At 48.8% G+C, this 22286-nt stretch overlaps 1 protein-coding gene across 1 annotated transcript; it reads right to left on the bottom strand.

Annotated features, from left to right (window-relative positions):
* Positions 1 to 4022: 4022 nt before the first annotated feature.
* AHCY (adenosylhomocysteinase) lies at positions 4023 to 22020 on the bottom strand. The gene is made up of 10 exons (XM_047771280.1): positions 21877 to 22020; positions 16182 to 16372; positions 14733 to 14808; positions 12099 to 12248; positions 10940 to 11052; positions 10275 to 10482; positions 10098 to 10185; positions 9879 to 9996; positions 8198 to 8392; positions 4023 to 4948 (listed from the first exon to the last, which is right to left on the bottom strand). The coding sequence occupies exons 1-10, from the start codon at positions 21902 to 21904 to the stop codon at positions 4817 to 4819; spliced, it is 1299 nt and encodes a 432-aa protein (XP_047627236.1). The 5' UTR covers positions 21905 to 22020; the 3' UTR covers positions 4023 to 4816.
* Between the last annotated feature and the right edge of the window lie 266 nt (positions 22021 to 22286).

Here is a 22286-nt window from a genome sequence, read left to right as displayed (position 1 = left end):
CTTTTTATATATCTCAAAACTGACCCTCAAAACAACCATCTGAGGTAGATATTTCTGTCCCTGCCCAAAGTCACATGGTGAGTTAACAGCAGACCCGGGTCTCCTTCAAAGTCCAATCCACAAAACCCTCCAGTCCTTAACCTCACTTTCTGGGGAAATAAAAATAAAAATCCAATCAAGTCAGATACTACAGGACCCTTAGCCAATTCCTTCTTTCCCCATGAAGCCCAGATATCAGGAGTGGAGGTGGAGAAGCAGGAGACACATCAACTTTTATTCCGGGTACCTAGTCAGTGTCACACATGTGACAGATTAGCAGGCCTGAGATCAGAGGTAAGACTGAGACCAGATGTGAAAGCAGAGGGTGGTTTTTTTTTTTTTTTTTTTGAAGAAAAGATTCTGAGATCTGGCAGATCATCTCGTAAGAGGAAAGGAAAAGTCCAGGATAACAAAAACCAGAACCCCCTAGGGGACCGGATGCAGGGGACCACATGGGCTATCACAGGAGGGAACATCTGGCCTGAGTCTGGGAGAAGACAGACTTGAGGGAAGGGGGCATGCTTGCACACAGGCAAGGGCCTACTGGAGGGAGCAGCATGACTGCTGTGTGATATAAGGCGTTTAACCTCTCTGGCTCAGATGAACAACAGCCTCCCCCTTTTCTATTCTACTGAGAAGTCCCAAAGACCACCATGGAAGAGCAGCTGAGGGCAGTAGTCTCTGGTGGCAGCCTTGCCTTAAGGGGACCCGGGTTATAGTTCCAGATTAACTGATCCAAGTGTTGGGGAGTCTGAAACCAGGCTCCTTTCCTTCTAAACCTGGACCTGTGGGTGTGAAAAGGGCTTGGATTCTGGTTCTTAGAGAGTCCTACCTACTACAAAATCCAACTCATTCTCTCCAAGCTTGTTTCCTAAACTATAAAACAGGAATTCAGATCTCTACAGGGTTATCATGAGAAATAAATAAGCACTTAGTGCAGTGCCTGGTACACAATTGGGTATAAAAGAAATGGCAGTAGGCAGTAGTAGATCTCCGTCTGTTTTGACCGTTGGTGCCATGACTGGTTGAGAGGTGGGTCCCGTGTCATTTGATGCTAATAGTTGTAGTACCAAAGCTTGTAAATTATTAACAGTAGAGCCATAGCATATATTCATATAACCTAATGAAGCTTCAACTGTGTGCATGAAGGAAAAAGAAGGTGAGAAGTGGGCAAGACACCTTGATGAGCATCTAATGCTGAGTAAGCTTGGGGAAGGTCTATTGATCCTTTAGTTTTCGGCCCTTTCTGCCTGACCACAGGCAACTAAGTGTGACTCAAGGGTTTTGCTTGACAGCATGTCTTTTTTTTTTTTTTCTTTTTGGCTACAGCCATGGCATTCGGAAGTTCCTGGACTAGAGATCAAACCCACACAACAGTGACAGTGCCAGACCCTTAACCTGCTGAGCCACAAGGGAACTTCAGACACCATGTCCTTAGAATTTAACATGAGCCCTGACTCAGTATGCTTCAAAAAATTAGAGCAAACAAGGCTTTCTATCACTCAGATGCATCTGCACTCAAATAGCAGATACAGGCAAGGGCATGCCAAGCATAATGCTATGGCCTTATGGTTGGGAAAGTTGATCTGCCATACAGGGTTGGCTTCAACCACCATCTCATGTTCTCTTCCTTACTCAATTTGCTCAACCCTGAAGGAAGAAATACTAAAGAGAGCCCCAACCCCAACCCACTATCTTCTGTGAAAACATCATGCCTTTAGTGAAGCAACCTTCACTTAAACATTCCTCATTTGAGAGTTCCCATTATGGCACAGTGGAAATGAATCTGACTAGGAACCATGAGGTTGTGGGTTCGATCCCTGGCCTCGCTCAGCAGGTTAAGGATCCGGCATTGCTGTGAGCTGTGGTGTAGTTCGCAGACATGGCTCGGATCTGGCTTGGCTGTGGCTGTGGCTGTGGCATAGGTCGGCAGCTGTAGCTCCGATTAGACCCGTAGCTTGAGAACCTCCATATGCCACGGCCGAAGCCCTAGAAAGACAAAAGCCAAAAAAAAAAAAATCACCATTTGTCTCACACAAGTGCATGGCCCAGGACCTAAGCTGGAATCCAGGCAGCACCACTTACTGTATGATCTTGTGTCAGGCCATCTGGCCTCTTCTGAACCTCTCTGCTCATAGTAACATGGGAGTAATAATGCTCATAGGCAGAGGCTGAGAATACAAAAGCAAACAAGCCACAAGAATGAATGTCCAGTCAAGTAGGATTTCAGGGATCTGTGCAGCTCAAGAATTAAAACTGGAGTTCCCGTCATGGCTCAGTGGTTAACAAATCTGACTAGGAACTATGAGGTTGCGGGTTTAATCCCTGGCCTCACTCAGTGTGTTGGGGATCCGGTGTTGCCGTGAGCTGTGGTGTAGGTCACAGATGCGGCTCAGATCTGGTCTGGCTGTGGCTGTGGCGTAGGCCGGCAGCTGCAGCTCCAATTAGACCCCTAGCCTGGGAACCTCCATATGCCTCAGGTGCAGTCCTAGAAAAGACAGAAAGACAAAAAAAAAAAAAAAAGAGTTAAGAACTTAAATTGTTCTGCTATTCAAAATGCCTTTGCCTTCAATTCCTATTAACAATATTTCTTTCAGAGTTCCCATTATGGCTCAGTGGTAATGAACCTGACTAGGATCCATGAGGACACGGGTTCAATCCCTGGCCCCACTCAGCAACCAGTACTGCAGGTTGCGGTAGAGGTTGCAGATGCAGTTCAGATGCAGTGTTGCTGTGGCTATGGTGTAGGCTGGCAACTACAGCTCCGATTGGACCCCTAGCCTAGGAACTTCCATATGCTGCAAGTGCAGCCCTAAAAAGCAAAAAAAAAAAAAAATCATAGAAACTCTTTCAAAATTCACTTCAAGGAGTTCCCTTTGTGGCTCAGAGGTTAACGAACCCGACTAGGATCCATGAGGACTCAGGTTTGATCCCTGGCCTCACTCAGTGGGTTAAAGATCTGGCTTTGCCATGAGCTGTGGTATAGGTCAGACATGGTTTGGATCCGGCATTGCTGTGGCTGGGACATAGGCCGATGGCTGTAGCTGATTCAACCCTTAGCCTGGGAATTTCCACATGCATCATGTGTGGCCCTAAAAAAAGTAAATTTAAAAAAAAAAATACACTTAAAGCATCACCTCTTCTTTCCTCCACTTCTCCTACTGCTGCCAGGCACTGAACTCTTAAGCTGGGTAGAGAAATGGAAGTGCCAAGAGGTAACAAAGCTTTTTATACACCTTCCTTCTCCTGGTTTGAGATTCCTAGCAGGCTGGGGTTAGGTCTGAAACATCCCAGCATCCCTATCAGGCCTTTCATTCAGTGGATAACCCTTAGAATAGTAACCTTCCTAGATGGGTTCTTGTTTTTCTTTGACTTCCAAGACAAGAACAGGGGTTCAGTAGATGACCAATTAGACAAATAGGAGAGAGCCAAATTTCCCACCCACCTTCCTGTGATTTGAACCATGATGAGGCCACTTTAGGAAAGACACTTAACCTATTTAAAGCTCCATTCTCATCTATAAAATCAGGATAATATTACTAAGCTTGTTGTGAGAATAATGAAAATAAACTATAAAGCACCTAGCACCCAGTAGGTGCTCAATAAATAATAGTCCCCTACGGAGCGCCAGATTAATCCAAAGTGGAAGTGAGGAGAAAAAGAAAATATAAATTGGGACAGAAAAAAATAAGGTAGAGGAAATAAATACAGAGATTACAATAAATATAAATAGGCTAAATTCACCCATTAAACTTTGAGTCTTAGATTGGGTTAAAAAAACAGGCTGTTTACAAAAGACACAGGTGAAGACATAAGAGTTCCGCTCTTCATTTTAGCCATCATGCCAAGCACAAGAGTTTGCCTGCTGTGCTTATCACCACACACTACAACACAGCAGACTATGATAGCACATCAGACTCTTACCTCTTGGTTCATACCATACATTGCTGGCAGTGGATTATCTATAAAATAAAGGCTTACAATTTTTTTAGGCACCAAAACTTTTATTAACCCACCATCTTGCTCTCTTTTAGCATTATAAACATTATATAAACATTATAGACCAAATTAACCTTTTTGACCCAGGGTTGTGATAGGAACCATCAAGTTATGATGTGGTGGCAGATCTATGTTGCTTTTATGTCTCTCTGGCCCCTCTCAACCACTGGCTGTCACTTCTCTTGTCCTTTCTTGGCTATCCCTTAACAATATATTCCAACCCCTGTAAAACAGGGACTCAAAAGTACCAACCTCAGTGTTCTGAGGTTTAAGAGAATGCCAAGCACTAAGCCAGGCTTTCAGGAGCATTCAAACTCCAGCAGTTCCTCCACACCCTTTGACACGGCTCCTTCTCATCTGTCATGGGCTGAAGAACTTATGAACCTCTAAGTCAAGAACATGGGTATAAAGTCCATAGGCAAGATGAGGGCCTGGATGGTAAAGTGCATGGGCTTTGTGACCACCACTGCCAACTCTCAGCCTAAGGAAGGAATGGCTGAGTGAGCAGATCCAAAACTCCCAAGCTCGTGGTTCCCTGTGGGTTACTCCCGTGTACCTCCACTGTGACCAGGGCTTGAGGAGGGACATCTCACCTCCATAACCAGACTTGGAACAGTATGAGGGATGCAGCAAAGGCCAAAGACTGAGTGATCAGCCCCAGAGAGTCTATGGGGGACATTATCAAACCAATGTCAAAGTTGGTGCCATTTGCTCTTGGGGAAGAGAGGTGGGGCCCAGGCAAGGACAGCAACTGGAAGGCAAAGGGCTGGTCTGGTTCTCAATAGCGGTAATGATCAGGCTTGAAGGGGCCCTCACGAGACATGCCCAGGTACTGGGCCTGCTTCTCAGTCAGCTTGGTCAGCTTCACGTTCAGCTTGCCCAGGTGGGCTTCAGCCACTGCTTCATCCAGCTGGGGAGAAAGAAAGAAGTTGGAATCAGTGCCATGCTCTGCATCTAGCCACCAAAAGAGGCAGGAACAGTTCAGTTCTGATATCTGGCAAGTGTTATGCATATTACCTCATTCTATCCTCACAGCCAGCCTCCAGCAGATGTGTGGTTTTTGACTGCTCAGCTCCCCTTCCTGAAGAGGGAACCACGCCACATCCTCCCCTCCAAGTAGCCCTGCTGGGACCATCAATTATATCTCCTTTCTCACGCTCCACCAACCTAAGCAGCAAATGCTCCCCTGGAATTTATCTATCGACAGGACACATTTTCATGACAGGGGTTCTCAAGATTCCTAAACAGGGAGGCTATTAGTATCAGCTCGCCAGTGGTACGTCTACTTGACAAGAGCAGTGACTGCAGTGGGGTGGAAAAAGCCAAGAAACAAAGACAGAGCTCTGATGGCAATAAATCCCTAGATCCAGTGTCTGAATTTCAGCCTCCTCCATTATAGAACCAACGGAATCCCTTATAGATTATCTTGATTGTGGTTATTTCAAAATACATCCTTATATGTCTATTTCAAAATAATTTATATGTCTATAAATTCATAAAACTCCTTCCTCCAAGAGGCAAAGCCGAATTCCTTACCCTTCGAATGACTCAGTTCTAATGAATAAAGCAGAACTGATGGTATGATGGAAGACTAGATCCTAAAAGGCACCTCAGCTTCCTCCTTGCTCCCCGTGGATCTAGGGGAGGCCAGCTGCCATCTTGAGGGAACTCAGGCAGCCTGTGGAGATACTCATGTGGCAAGGAACCTCCTACTAACAGTGACGTGAAATGGATCTTCCAGTTCCAGTCAAGCCTTCAGATGACTGCAGCCTGGCTGACATCTCAACTGCAACCTCATGAATTTAAGCTGCTCTCAAATTCCTGATGCACGGAAACTGACATAATAAATGTTTACACAGCAATAGGTATACACCAGTTTGAACAGGGTTTCTATCTCCTACTTGCCACTAAAAGGATCCTGATCAGTAGAAAATTGCCATCTCCTTTTACAAATGTGGAAATCTAGGCTCAGAAAGATAGAAAACTCGCCCAAGGTCACAAAGCTAGCTAATGACTGAGCTAGGATTTGAACCCAGGGTCCATCTGGCTCTAGAGCCTATAACTTGTCCCAAGTTACAGTCTCCAAGGCAGCTTTGAGGACAGGTAACAGAAACCAAGGAGGACAGAAGCTGCGTTAGGTAAGGCCAATTTCTAGGTCTGACCAGTGCTGAAATACATAAAGGGAGCATGAAAAGGAGGATAAGGGGCTCTAAGTGAGGCTTTCACTTTCCTGGTGTCCAGCTCTGGGTGGGGCCTCTCTCTACTCCTAGGAGCCTTTAACCCCACAGCCCAGCCCAGAGCTTCATGTCTGCAAGTGGTTTCATATCCACTGTCTCCTTAGAGCATCACAAACACCCCTACAAAGGAGGGCAGGATTTATTCTTCTATTTAACAGATGAAGAAACTGGGGAGAGGCAGTCAAAGGCAGAAGCAGAGCCCAGCCCCAGGTTCATGTCAGTTCTGGAAGGTCTCTAACACCCAGCATACACACTGAATCCTCCCCTTCACCTGGCCTGGAACACTATTCCTACATAAGGTGCATCCCGCACCCAGAAGGCAGTGTGTCATAATGGTTAACAACTTGGATAGATGAACCTGAGATCAGCTCCTGGCCCAACACTTTACAGCTGTGGGGGCAAGTCAACCTCTGAACCTTAGATTCCTCGTCTGTAGGATGGATCTCTCATAGCTATTACAAAGGTCAGTGGTAATCAGGAGTGCTTGGTGCAAGTACCTTAATAAATGGTGGCTGCTCTGTCATTATTGTTAACTAAGGTACCCAACCCCTTACCCATACATCACATGTGAGATAAGAAACCTGTCCCCAACCCATGTCTTGGCAGTGATGGAGGAAGCAGATAAGGATGGAGCCCAGTGCTGGAGTAGAAGGTGAGATCTTTGCCTTTTCACTTTCCAACCTTGGTCTCCCTTCAAGGGCCTGCCCAATTTCTCACCTTATTTATAGCCATGTTTCCTCCAACTGATATCAGATGAGGGATCAAGTGAAACTTTTTTAACCCCACAACAAGCATGGGGACCTGGCAGACTGCGTAGGGCAGGATAGCCCCTTGAGGCCCTGACAGGTAAAACATCTGGTCAGGCAAGACAGGGCCTGAGGAAGATGGGGGGGAAAGGAGTTGGCTGGCTCTGAGGACAGACACGCTGGACTCTTCCTACTTCTTATTAGTTGGCAGAACAAGCTTTTCAAAGGGTGGGAGAGACTCCATCTCAGCCCCTCCAGCAGCCAAAGGCTGAAAGCAAGAGCTACTTTTACCACTGGCCAAGAGGGAAACTAAGGCCTTGTCAGGCTAAGTAGCAAAGCCAGGTTCACTCGTGACACTGGCAGAAAGAGCCAGGACCAAAATATAGCATTCTGACCCCTGGGTCTGGGCACGTTTCATGGGGTGTTAGGACAAACACTGGGTGTGATGTCAGAGGATCTCACTGTCACGGTTACGCTGACCACACACTCAGGGCATGTCAGATGCCTTGCTCGGTGTGTTAGTGACCTTATCTCATTCCAAGACTACAATCCTGCAGCCCAGAGGCTGCATTCGGCTTACGAACTTGTCCAAGTTGACCTACTTGGTTATATTTAAAAGTCAAATATTTCACACAACGGTATTATTATCTGGCTTCTCTTGAAATGTCAGAAGCCTGGTCCAACAGGCCCAGGTTGATGACAAGCAGCCAACCCCTTCAGCTTGCGCAAGTGCAGAGCAGTCAGTTCCTACCCAGTCTATTTACCTGCCCAATCCCTGTGGTGGGTTTGTGACCTGTGATCTAAGGAAATCCTCTCAATCCTTAAAGGAGATGCTATTACCTTCAGTTTACAGATAAGGAAATGGAAGCAGAGAGAAGTTAAGTAACATGCCCCCATCATTCAGCCTCTAAGATTAAGATTCAAACCTGGGTGTGTCTCACCCCAAAGCCCATGCTCTTCTCACCACCCAGCCCTGACATTCTGGAAGTTATTCCCTGCTTTTGGCCTCAGCTTCCTCCTCTGTTAAACAGAGAGAATGATTTCTGCCCTGTGGAGGACCCCGTGAAGATCTTGAAGAGGGCAGAGAGGTGAGCATTTATGAACTCTGGCAAGCCCTGCATGGACAGCCCAGGGTGGACACATGACCCTTGGCCAGGGGTGGAGGTAGGAACCCACCTTCTTGGGCAGGAAGTGGACCCCGACAGGGTACTTGTCTGGGTGGGTCCACAGTTCAATCTGTGCCAACACCTGGTTGGTGAAGGAGTTGCTCATCACGAAGCTGGGGTGGCCCATGGCACAGCCTAGGTTGACTAGCCGGCCCTCGGCCAGCAGGATGATGCGGTGCCCATTCTTCAACAAGTAGCGGTCCACCTGCAAGTGGGCAGAGCAGCAATAAGGGCTGGTGGGGCACTGTCCCCAATGTCTACTCCATCCTCATCCTACCCTCTTGTCTAGCAGGCCTCCCTGCCTCCAACAGTGCCCATGAAGGGCCTAGACTACCCTAGAACAATCTCCAGCACAAGGCCTGGCACACACAGTAAGAGCCAATTTTTTTTTCTTTTTATGGCCACACCTATGGCATATGGAAGTTCCCAGGCTAGAGATCAAATCGGAGGTGCAGTTGCCAGCCTATGCCACAGCCACTGCCATGCCAGATCTGAGCTGCACCTGCAACCAACGCCACAGGTTGCAGCAACGCCAGATCCTCAACCCACTGAGCAAGGCCAGAGATCAAACCTGCATCCTCACAGACACTATGTTGGGTTCTTAACCCACTGAGCCACAATGGAAACTCCAAGAGTCAATATTTATTAAGCAACTCTGAACTGCAGACCTCTTAGATCTGCTGTGAGAATTTAAAGAGCTGCTATGTGCAAAGCACTTAGTTTAAGTACTACTGATTACTGTTATTATTGTTGTTATTATTGGCAGGTGCCCCAGGCTGAGAACATAAACAAAACCATGTGTGTGTGTGTAACTATGTATGTACATGTGTATGTATAATTTTATCACACTTAATCCTTCTAAGAGCCCTATGATTTAAGTACTACTATTATCCCCATTTACAGATATAAAACTGAGGTTCCCTGATGGCATAGTGGTTAAGGATTCAGCATTGTCACTGCTGTGCCTCAGGTTTGATCCCTGGCTGAGAACTTCTGCATGTCACAGGTGTGGCCAAAAAAAAGAAACAGAAAAAAACCTGAAGTTTAAAGAGGTAACTCACTTGTCAGAGCTACACATTAGCAAGTGGCTGCAATTTGAGCCTAGACAGTCTAAAGACAGGCTCCATGTTCTCGATCTCCATGCTTATTTAGTAAAAAGCTAAATACAATGGTGCAGCCTTGGCTGCACATCAGAATCATGTTGGAGATTTAAAAATGGGAATGCTGGAGTTCCCATTATGGCTCAGTGGTTAACGAGCCCAACTAGTATCCATGAGGACACGGGTTCGATCCCTGGCCTCGCTCAGTGGGCTAAGGATCTGGCATTGCTGTGAGCTGTGGTGCAGGTCACAGATACAGCTTGGATCCTGTGTGGCTGTAGTTGTGGCTGTGGCATAGGCTGGCACCTACAGCTCCGATTCGTCCCATAGCCTGGGAGCCTCTATATGCCATAGGCACGGCACTAAAAAGACAAAAGACAAAAAATAAATACATAAAATAAAAATAGGGGTGCCTGGGCATCACTCCAAGACTTCAATGTAAGTAGCCTTGAAACCAGGCCCTCTTCCTCCCCATCCACTGCCCAGGTTTGTCAGACCTCTGCCTCTGCCCTCCTTGGTGTCCAGCCCATGAGCACGCCCCCCCTTGGCACTCCATCCGCCATCCCAGCTGGCAGGGCTGGGGCTTCTCACCTGGGGCTTGATGTTCACCTTCTCCACTGCGTTCTCGTTCAGCCACTTGACATCGATCTCCACGTCAAAGTGTCCGATGTTACACACGATGGCGTCATCTTTCATCTGCTCAAAGTGCCTGTGGGGGAGCCCCAGCCCGTGGCAGGCTGTCAGGGACAAAGAGCAGTCCCAAGTGTGCCCCCTCCCTCACTCCCTGGACCCACCCCACCTGGCCCCTACCGGCCGAGGATGATGTCAATACAGCCCGTGGTGGTGACAAAGATGTTGCCCTCCTGACAGGCCTCATCCATGGTGGTCACCTCATAGCCTGTGTAGAGACAGTATCTGTAGGTCACCCAGAGTGGCTTCCCCCTCCTCTGGCCCCGTGGCTGACAGCCGACCCTCGCCCTATCATACCCTCCATGGCAGCCTGAAGTGCGTTGATGGGGTCGATCTCCGTGATGATGACGCGGGCCCCGAAACCCCTCAGGGCCTGGGCACAGCCCTTGCCTACGTCGCCATAGCCCGCTACCACTGCCACCTTGCCCGCAATCATCACGTCTGTGGCCCGCTTGATGCCATCTATGAGGGACTCCCGGCAGCCATAGAGGTTGTCAAACTTGCTCTGAAAGGAGAGGGGGCAAGGGGGCGATAGGGCAGGCAAGGCCCCGGGGCCTCAGACCCACTCTCAACATCTCAGCCTTGTGGGCCTTGGGCTGCTGATCACCTCCCAGGATTTCTCTGGGACCACCAGCTAATGCGTTCATATGCTCTTTGCCCTGTTCAGCCCCAAGACTTTCTCCCTAGGCCTTCTCTGCCAGTCCACGTTTCCTGAGGATCATCCACGAGGGACTGCCCAAAGAATCGGCTTCACTTTAAAGTTCTCGATGCCCAGCTCTGAAGATCACTATGTAGTTCTTTGCCTCTTTAATGCACTTATTACCGTCCATCTACAACCCCTTCCCCCCTCAAATGAGGGCTAAGTCCCTAGCCTGCAGCCTTCCAAGGGGACTTTCTTCAGGGCTTATTCCTGAGCTGCACTGGGAACCAAAACTATAGCCATCACTGTCCCACAGGCTCACCTTGGTGACAGAGTCGTTAACGTTGATGGCAGGCACCTTCAGGATCCCGTTGGCCTTCATCTTGTACAGGTTGTGGACTCCCGTTGTGGTCTCTTCAGAGATGCCTCGGATGCCTGAACAAGAGGGGACGGGGAGAACCTCAGGCCAGAAGGGGCTGCCCAAGGGATGGGGTGGCCTCTGGGATGAGACCCCAAGAGAGAGCCCACATCTCAACTCACCCCATTTCCTCATCTTTGCCTCCTAAAACCACTCTTTTTTTTTAGAGTCCTGTCTTCTGTTACCTATACCAGTCTACTCATCACCTAGGCCAGCATGATGATGGAGGCGTCACCACCATCACCAGGCCTAATGATTCTACCTCCCAACAGCTCCCAAACTTTCCACTCCTGTTATCACTGCCCAAGACCCTGCCATCATCATCACTTGCCTGGTCTCCCAGCCACAATCTATCCTCTACACAGCAGCCATTTTTAACATGTACATTTTCAGAGAAGTCTTTCAATACCATCCAATTACTTCCCTTTGCTCTAAGGGTCAAGCCAAAACTCTTTTCTCTTAGTCTATTAAATCTTCACACACTTGATCTTCATTAATGCTCCAGCCACATCCTGTAATTCTCCCCAGTGAAGAAAGGTGCCATGCTAACTTTCTGTTGCCCAAAATGAACAGTCTCTCCTTTCCCGCCTCAGGGCCTTTGTATTCACTAACAGCATCCCCTACTTTCCTCCCCACCCAGCTTTTAACAAACAAAGCTGACTCCTCCCCTGACCTGGTGTTTTTTTTCGTTTTTTTGTTTTTTCTTTATGGCCACACCTGCAGTATGTGGAAGCTCCCAAGCCAGGGACTGAATCCAAGCCAAAGCTGAGCAAGACCACAGATCCAACCCTTGCCTCTGCAGCGACCTGAGCCACTGCAGTCAGATTCTTAACCCACTGCACCACAGTGGAAACTCCCCTGCCCTGGTCTTACACTTGCCCTTGGACCACAGCATCTCAGCCAGACCTCCCCTAGCCATCCCAGCCCACCTGCTATCCTCCTATCTTCCACGGAATCTGCTGCTCGAGGCACTGAGTGTCCTGCTGGGCCTGCTACTTTCTCGTGAGCAAGCAAGTCCCCATTTACACCACCAGCACCCAGCCCACCCACCGGGCCAACTCACCTGACAGGAGCTCTGGGTACTTGGTGTGGACGAGGTTGGTAAGGTCACCACCATCATCCAGGATCATGTTGAGGGGCCCATCCTTGAAGTACAGTGTCTGCTCAATGCACCACAGATACTCCTCGTCCGTTTCACCCTTCCAGGCATACACTGGAGAGTGAATGGCACATCAGGGCCTGGCCGTCCCCACTGGCACCTACTCCAGGGAACCACCTGGGTAGAGCCAATAAGATCTCCCTCCTGATTTCCATCCCCAGCCATCCCCAGCCCCTTTGAGGTCTCAGCAGTGCTAAGAACACAACTTGGAGCAAGAGAAATCTGACTGTAAATCCTGGTTCTGGTCTCACCAGCTGTGTGACTCTGGGCAAATCACTTCACCTCTCTGAGCCCAAAAGTAGGATTGAGACAGAGGCCAAATACAGACCCCCATATATAGGTATCTGGAAATAATTATTTCCTTTCCTACCCTTTTCTGTCTGGGCTCCCAACCCACAGTGACCAGGGAGCCACATTCAGGTGGCCCCACAAGACAGGACCCAAAGTTCATTCTGCACTGAAAGGACTTAATGACCCAGCAGTCTCTGTGGTAGGTTATCCTAGGGAAAGTCCAGCCAAAAAATTACTAACAGCTGCCACTATATATGGAGCACTTTCTCGGTGCCAGACATAACACTAACTGCTCATGCACCATCTCATTTTTCACAGAAACCCTGTGAGGCAGACATCACCATCGCCATCATTTACAGATGCCCAGAGAGGGGCTAAAATGTATCCGGGTCACTCAGCATGAACTTCCAGAGCAGGCATCAGAACTCAAGAGCTCCTGACTGCCAGCCCAGGCTCCTCCCATCATGTGGTACAACTCAGACACAGGTGTAGGGCTCCCATGAACCTCCTGCGAACAAAGGACACCTGCCAAGTAGGGCCAGCTTCCCTTCCCCAAACTGGAGCCAATCATTTTTTTGTTTTTTGGGCCACACCTGCAGCATATAGAAGTTCCCAGGCTAGGGACCGAATCAGAGCTGCAGCTGCTGGCCTATGCCAGCTGTGCAGGATCTGAGTTGCATCTGCGATGTACACCACAGCTCACGGCAATGCCAGATCCTTAACCTACTGCACAAGGCCAGGGACCGGACCTGATATCTTCATGGTTACTGGTTGGATTCATTTCTGCTGAGCCATGACGGGGACTCTGAAAATGGCCTTGAAAACAAGGCCTTTTCCAGAAAAAGGCTATGGAGCCCAAACAAGACTGAGAAGTTGGGAACATGCTGCTCCAGCCTTGGTCAGTTTCTGGAAAGGTCCTCCCCCTCTCTCTATGTGTGGCTGGTTAGAAGGAACTATGAACATCCTATTTCAGCACCATCAGAGCTAACCACTTCCCTCCCCAAGCCCAGGGACACATGTGACTGTTTCTTCAGCAGCTTGTGAGAAAGTCCTTCCGCTTTAGTCCTGGTCCTTTCCCAGTACCCTAGACCATCAGATCCTGCTCAGTGGACCTCTGGGCCTCTTTTTCTACCCAGTATCCCTCCCTGATTCTTTTGGAAACAGATATACATCCTTCCTTTAAGGAATTCTCCCTTTTCAACATCATGTGGTTCCAATCATTGGATCAGTCCTTCCTGGTCACATAGACTTGAACTACGCCAGTAAGTGCCTTCAGTAAGATTTTAAATAACAGCTAGGACAGGAGTTCCTGTCATGGAGCAGTGGTTAACCAACCCGACTAGGAACCATGAGGTTGTGGGTTCAATCCCACAGCCTTGCTCAGTGGGTTAAGGATCTGGCGTTGCCGTGAGCTGTAGTGTAGGCCGCAGATGCGGCTCAGATCCCAAGTTGCTATGGCTGTTTCCTGTGGCTGTAGTATACGCCGGCAGCTACAGCTCTGATTAGACCCCTAGCCTGGGAACCTCCATATGCCACAGCTGAAGCCCTAGAAAGACAAAAGCCAAAAAAAAAAAAAAAATCACCATTTGTCTCACACAAGTGCATGGCCCAGGACCTAAGTTGGAATCCAGGCAGCACCACTTACTGTATGATCTTGTGTCAGGCCATCTGGCCTCTTCTGAACCTCTCTGCTCATAGTAACATGGGAGTAATAATGCTCATAGGCAGAGGCTGAGAATACAAAAGCAAACAAGCCACAAGAATGAATGTCCAGTCAAGTAGGATTTCAGGGATCTGTGCAGCTCAAGAATTAAAACTGGAGTTCCCGTCATGGCTCAGTGGTTAACAAATCTGACTAGGAACTATGAGGTTGCGGGTTTAATCCCTGGCCTCACTCAGTGGGTTGGGGATCCGGCATTGCCGTGAGCTGTGGTCTAGTTTGCAGACACGACTTGGATCCCGCATTGCTGTGGCTGTGGCGTAGGCTGGCAGCTACAGCTCCAATTAGACCCCTAGCCTGGGAACCTCCATATGCCATGGTAAGCGGCCCTAGAAAAGGAAATAAACAGATAAATAACAGCTGGGACAAAATAGCTCTTTCCAATGGGTCACTAGGCTAGGATTCTATGGCCATGACTCCTCTCCCCTGCCACAGGGAAGCCTGTAGTAGAAGAAATTAGTGAAGCAAACAGAAAAGCAGAGCCCCTTGATACATTCCCACATCCCCCAGCAGCAAGCAGGACTCACCTGGAATGCCGGCCTTGGCAATGGCAGCTGCTGCATGGTCCTGAGTAGAGAAAATGTTGCAGCTGGACCACCGCACCTAAAAGAGCCAGCAGACTGGTCACAGACTGCTCAGGTCATGGGACAGGAATAAAAGCACTGGAGGAGTTCCAGTGACACAGCAGAAAAGAATCTGACTAGGAACCATGAGGTTGCGGGTTCAATCCCTGGCCTCACTCAGTGGGTTAAGGATCTGGTGTTGCCTTGAGCTGTGGTGCAGGTCACAGACACAGCTTGGATCTGATGTTGCTATGGCGGTGGTGTAGGCCGGCAGCTGCAGCTCTGATTTGACCTCTAGCCTGAGAACCTCCACGTGCCATGGGTGTGGTCCTAAAAAGCAAAAAAGAAGAAGAAGAAGAAGAAAGAAAAGAAAGAAAAAGCACTGGAGCTAGGGATGAGAGGCTTGGCTCTACATCCAGCTAGTTCTGCAACCACAGGCTGGGGATATTGGTGAACAGGTGAGAGCCAGAGCAGTGACAAGACCCAACTTATGTTAAAATCTTGCTCTGTGTTGTGTGGAGGGAAAGGGGTCGACAAGTTAAGAAGCTGTTAAGAGTTCAGACCAGAAAGAAATGCAACTGCAGCAGCGGAAGTGATGATGAGTATATTTTGAAGGCGGAGCTGACACGATCTGCTGTTGGACTGAGAGAGAAAGAGGAGTCAGGGATGTCTCCAAGCTCTTCAGCTGAGAGAACCTGTAAGGCTGGAGTCTGCATTTGCTTACATGAGGAAGACTGCAAAAAGAGGAGTTTGTTTGGACATGCTGAGAATGTCAATTAGATCTCCGAGTAGAGATGACAAATAAGCGGCTGGATATACAAGTCCAGAGTTCCAGAGAGAAGTCCGAGCTAGTAGTACATAGTATCATATATGTACTATATGTCTATATATACAAATATGTCTATATACCATATAGACAGTATTTAAAGCTATAAAATCACCAAAAATGTGAGCGCTGGAAAAAAATTACAGGTCCAAGGACTGAGCCCTGGTGTACAGTGTTGGTTGCTTTGGCCGCTCCGCCCTGCCCACTATTTGGAAAACGCTTGCTGAGATTCCCAGAGAATTTGGAAGAACGGCACTCATTGGTACACATGACCCAGGCAGAACCAATCAGAGCTCGCCATCCTTCCAGCAGCTATGATTGGCCAAGGGCAGGCATGTGACTCCTGAAGGGCCTATGAGAGCCAGACCTTAGACGGACCACTGACTTGAGTTTTTCCCACCGGAGCTCATCGGCCAGGAGAATGTGAATAGAGAGCAGTCAGACACCATCTTGCCAGTGAAAGAGAAAAGCTACAGAACAGGCACCACAAATGGGGGGAGGGCACTGTGACAGGGCTGCAGCTGGGCCTGACGGGGCACAGGGCTGGATTTCCCCACTTCACAAGGAACTGCTGCTGCTGGGCTCACCTCAGCACCCAGGGCGACGAGGGTCTCAATGAGTACAGCTGTCTCCACAGTCATGTGCAGGCAGCCGGCAATACGGGCGCCTTTCAGTGGCTTGGAGGCGGAATACATCTCCCGCATGCGCATCAGGCCTGGCATCTCATTCTCTGCGAGGTCCAGGGCCTTGCGTCCCCAGGCGGCCAGGCTGATGTCAGCTGCAGGGGCAGGATGAATGGGAGTTTGTGAGCCGTCTCATCACACCAACCACGAAGCACCGCCACTTGGCACTCAGCCACTTGTGGACTCGAAACATGAGGCTGGGTAATCTGGTTGCTGCCCTTTCTCACTTATGCAACAAGGATTTTTGGAGTCAGGGCAGTTAAAAAAGAAAAACACAGTCCCTGCCTAACTGCTGCTTATTTAAAGTCCTGTGGGAGAACACATTTAATCAAAGAATCACACAGGTACACGACTATTACAACACAGGTAAGTGCTCCCTTGAAAAATCTATCAACTTATATATACCTTTTTGTGGCCACCTGGCAACCTCCTCCCTCCCTAAAGATTTTAGCTCCTGGTTCTCCACCTTCGGAGTCATCACTCCTGGTGACTTCAATACCCATAAATTATATAATCTTAAACTCAGCACACTTCTTTAATCTCCTTGAAGATATAAAAATGCTCCTCCACTCCTAATGTTTCTTTCCACATGGACAGAATTCATTTGTGTAACTAACACTCTCAGCCTCTCTGCCCCAGGGGAGGTGGAGTGACTTGTCTAATTAGTAAACTTTAGGAGTTCCCGTCATGGTGCAGCAGAAACAAATCGGACTAGGAATCATGAGGTTGAGGGTTTGATCTCTGGCCTCGCTCAGTGGGTTAAGGATCCCGCGTTGCCATGAGCTGTGGTGTAGGTTGCAGAAGCGGCTGGGATGTCATGGCTAGGGCATAGGCTGGCAGCTGTAGCTCCAATTAGACCCCTAGCCTGAGAACCTCCATATGCTGCAGGTGCGGCCCTAGAAAAGCAAAAAAAAAAAAAAAAATTAAAGACTAATTAGTAAACTTAGGAGGAATAAACCAGACACTCACAGTTCAGGTCTCCCTTGTTTGGAAGCAAGCGGCAGCCAGCCTGCCTGCAGAAAGCGTGTTCTTCCACACAGTGACCTACCCAGGCCCGCCTTGCCTGTAAATGGTGGGTTAACCGTTGAATTTGGGGGTTCAATTAGCATGATCATCCTCTGGCTTCAATGTTATTAGTCATCCCTTAGTACCTACAGGGGACTGGTTGCAGGAGCCCCTGTAGATACCAGAATTCTCAGATGCTCAAGTCTCTTATATGAAATGGCATAGTACAATGAATACTACTTTTCTAATAATCTCTCCCTCCCTCCCTTGCCACACTAGCCCAGTCTCAAGGTCAGTCCCTAGGTCAATGTTTGCAAGCATCCCTGGTCAGGGTCATCCGGCATGCTTATAAATCTCCCTCTGGGCAATCAAATTCCAATCTAGGATGGGGCCTGGGACTCCTGGTGATTTTTATCTTTAGGGGAGCTTAGATCCTGTCAATCACCCACAGGGGTGGTGGGTGGGAGGGAAAGGACTGTAGAGAATTTAGTAATAACAATAATGAAGCTAACTGAGTCAGTGTACCTCCTACTGGACATCTAAACAAACTTCAGGGATGAAATATCCCCCCTCCATGGGAGGGATTACTCCCACTATGCCTCAACATAGACCCCTTTCAACCCCCTACCCCACCCCTGCCCACCTAGGCAGGCCATCATACTCTCCCTTGTAAATCTTGATTCCAAGCAGCCTTCTGTGGCCACGTCCCCATCTTTCCACCCCTCTTCACCTAGAGCCCCAATAAAGCTGCAACCAGTCAGATCATCCATTAATCCTACTGATTTCCACTGTCCCTCACCACATCCTTCATGTTCTCAACTTCTTCCACAGTTGAAGGTTCCACTGTTCCGTCTACCCTCTTGTCCTCTAAGAACTCCCACCCTGGTTAAACCCACCCCTCCACTGTACCCAAGTCATTGAGCACAGCAGGGGGAAAATGATGATCTCTAAGAGTCTCATTTATTAGGACCACAAATCTCAAGGGACACTGTGGCAATTCTACCACATCTTAGTAAATTTACCATCTTTTCTTCACTCTCCAGACCTCTAACATCTTTCCTTATCAACTGATGACTTCACAATTCATTGAGAATTCACAGCTATGCTACTTTCCCTCCATGGAATTCACTAGTCCTCCCCATGTGTAGTTATAGACCAGGCATTCTCACCTTACAATGCACAGAGCTGTATCTGCTGCGTGGGCCTGATCTCATAGACTTCACTACTCCACTGAAACTGCTCTTCTCAAGGCCTAATCCCCATAACTAATAGTCAACTATTTATGTTCATGTCTCTCCCCTGCAGCACGAATAGCACTAATTACTCTCTCCTTCTGAAACCCTTTCTTTGCTTGGCCTCTATTCCTGTCCTTCTGTGGTTTCCTTACCACCTTCCTGGCTCCTCTTCCTGTAACAGTCTAAAGTTTGGAAGCCCTCAGGGCTCCACCCTCTCCCTCTTCTCTCCTACTAGATGAGCTCACCCTATTTTATGGCTTGAAATACCTTTTCTACATCAATGTCTCCCACATATTCATCTGCAGCCCAAACTTCTCCCCTCAGCTTGAGACTCATAATCCAACTGCCTACTCAGCATCTCCACTTGGATGCCCAGGTGGATTATGTGCCTGGTTTGAGCCCTTGTGATTCCTTGCCCATACCCTTTAACTTGTTACTGCCCTGATTTTCCCAGTTTAGGAAGTGAAACCACCATTTGACCAGCTGCTCCAACCAAAAACTTATGATGTCTTGATTCCTCTTTTCCCCTTTCACCCCCTTCCAACCCATCAGCATACTGTTGGTTCAACATCCCAAATTTAAGCAATCCAATGGCATCTCACCACTCTGGGTCACTTAAGTAGCCTCCGCACTGGCCTCCCTACTCCCACATACTATTCTCCCCAAAGAAGCCAGAAGAACAAGCTTTTAAATTTTAAATTATACCACCTCCATTCTTCCACTAAAATAAAAAACAAATCAACCTTCAATGGCTTCCCCTTACCCATGAAATAAAATCCTAACTCCTCACATGGCCTTAGGGCCCTACCTTTGTCACTGCCCACCCTTCTTCCCCACCTCTTCACCCCTTTCTCCCCCTCACTGGTTGCTCAACCTTATCGACCTCTTTACTGTCTTCAGGTGAGCTCAACTCATTCCTACCTCAGGGCTTTAACCCAAGCTCTCAGCCTGGAAGGTTCCTCCCTGAGCACCTGATAAAGTACCTGGCATACAGTGGGTGCTCAACAAAAACTCTGAAACAGGAAAGAACTTGGTATATTGGTACTGGAGGAAGACAGACTATGCCAGGATGACTCAGTAGAGTAAGATGATGAATAAGGAGTTATGGAGTTTCAAGGGGAGTATCATGACCAGACTTGTCTTTTGAAAAGACCCTTTTGGTTTCTGCCTGTATCCATTGAGCATGAGACCCAGGAAGACCTGTGAGGAAGAAGACCAGAACTTGGATGGTGGCCGTGGACACAGAGAAATGGGCAGATCTCTTCACTTAAATACTACATTATCTGTATGCTGTCATCCCCCCTCTTTCCTGAGTCACCTTTGTATCTCTAGTGCCCTGCTGGTCCTGGCACAGAGAAGGGATCCACAAATGTTTACTGACCATACCTATTGTTAGGACTAAAGGAGAGAAGGTCCATGAAAGGGACTGGTACAAGACGGGGGTGGCATAAAAAAAACAAATCTGAACCCAGTCTAACTCCTAGGCTCAGAGAGGGGTTTGCCCCAGGTTTGCTTCCACAGCCAGTCAAAGGCAGAGGCGGGGCTGGCAAAGGTGGGGCTAGAGCTAGAGGCTCCTAGGAGAGGCCCAGCAGTAGTGGACAATGGTTCTGTCCTATCCTAAGTTCCACCCCCTCTGCCACCACCTGTCCCTCTAGCTAAAAAGAACTCTTTCACTGCCCTCAGGACAGCTGTATACTCAGAACCAAGCCTGATGTACTCAAAGGGTACAGGAGGGTCTGATACTCTAAGCTTTGGGGTTTTTGGTGCCCAGGGAACTGAGGACTTGCAGTAACACCTGTTCCAGGACAAGCCAAGAGGAAAAATAGCAAAACCCTCCTTGAGCCTCAGTTTCTTCATCTGTAAAGTGGGAATAACCATCCCTAACCTTCCTATGAGCCCTGAAGATTAAAGAAGATGCAACATGGGCAAGCACAGCATGCCCTCCCTAATGGAGGCTTCCTTCCTCCAACCCTACCCTGCCAAGCTCCTCCACTTCCAAATGCAGTCTTACCTCTTCCAATACAACCCAAAGCCCTCAACCCTAACTCACCCATCTCTCCACAGTATGACAAGCCCCTTTTCCAACTCTCCCACTGACATGACCTTGATTTAACCTTTCTAGGCTTCCACTTCATTCACACCACAGGGACAAGAGTCTGCTCTGGGCTGCAACTTGATAAACAACTATTGGTAAGTTACTATTTCCACAGAATCTTTCCAAGTCATTTCCTATTACACCTTCAGTTTCTTCCTCTGTATAATGGGATAAAGTCCACCTCTAAAGGTCATTCTGTAAACAAATGCAAACCCCCAGATACACAGATCCATAAATATTGATGCCTTTCTCTGGGTAGAATGGTGTCTTGAATTTACTTTAAAAACTGATAGTCTGCCTGAACAGTTTTTTCCTGAAAGGTCAGTGGGGCTGTTTCAGATGTGTTCACTTATATACTGTGGTGAAAAGGTGAGCAGGATCTGGATTTATATCCTGCTCCACCACCTCCCAGCTATAAGATCATGGACAAGTTAACCTTTTTTCCTGTATCTCAGTATACTCATTGTAAAATGATAAAGTAACAGCCCCTATCCTAAAAAACCATGAGAAGAAAATGAATTATTAATCTAGAATAAAGGTAGAAGGCAGTGCCCATTCCACAGTAAAAGCCCAGTAAACATTAACTATCAATGCACAGCTTCAATCCCTAGGAGAGCAGTAAGGATTTTTCTAGCCACTCCAAAATTTCTTCGAGATTCTCTGTACGATTGTCCCTGCTGGACAGGTGGGTGACCCCAGAGGTTGAGTAACAAGCCCAAAGTCCCTTGTAAGTGGACTAGTGCTTGTGTCGGCTCAGTCTCCAGGCCTCTCCTCACGTGCCCTTCGGGGTCTTAATGCCCTCGTCTTCCCTGTAGGTGGCCCAGAGAGGGATAAGCACTTGCCCAGGACCACCCAGGGGGCCAAGGAGCTGGTCTAGACCCAGGAGGCAGGATCCAGGCTCCCTGGTGTTGGCCCCAGCAGGTGCCATTGGTCCCAGACCTCGGTTAGGTGTGCGCTCCCCGCCCGCCCCAGCCGGCTCCGTGTGGAACACGCCGGGCGAGTTCACCGCTCCGCAGCCCGCGCCGCTGCACCCGGCCTCGCGGGGCACGCCGGGACTCGTAGTGCGCGGCCGCCTCCGAAGACCCGCTCATGGCGGCGGGAGAACTCCAGCCCCCAGAAGGCCTCGCGCGGCCAAAGACCGCGCCAAGCCAGCGATTTCAAGGGGTTCCTCCTGAGCGCCCCGATTCGGCCCTGTGGCTGCCGCCCCAACAGGCCCCTACCCGGCGTGTTGTAGACGCAGTGGGCTGCACGTCCTGGGACTCACCGACTTTGTAAGGCAGCTTCTCCGACATGCTGGCGGCGCTTCCACACGTAGTGATGGACACGAGCGAAGGGGGCCGGCCTTGGGCTGGGGACAAACGCGGGGCGGGCGGCGCCGGGCAGGGATCTGCGAGTGGCACCGGCGCCTTTAAATATCTTACCGTAGCTTGCATATTCATGAGTCCCGCTGGTGCTGAGCGGTCGGGGCGGGGCCCAACGCAGGGGGGCGGGACCAGAACAGACTTTGGTTGGGGTTCAGACCAGTTTTTAGCTTACGCGGACCTTCCACCTCCCGAGCAGCGTAGCGAAAGGAGTTCCAGGAGAGGCCTGATATCAAACCTGAGGCCATCTTTAACTTCATTCATTCATTCAGTGAATCCGACGCCAAAACCGAGTGAAATTGAAATTCCAACC

Source organism: Phacochoerus africanus, chromosome 3 (assembly GCF_016906955.1).
Source record: "Phacochoerus africanus isolate WHEZ1 chromosome 3, ROS_Pafr_v1, whole genome shotgun sequence".
Lineage (NCBI taxonomy): Eukaryota > Metazoa > Chordata > Mammalia > Artiodactyla > Suidae > Phacochoerus > Phacochoerus africanus.
This window is presented reverse-complemented; position numbering and strand designations above follow the sequence as displayed.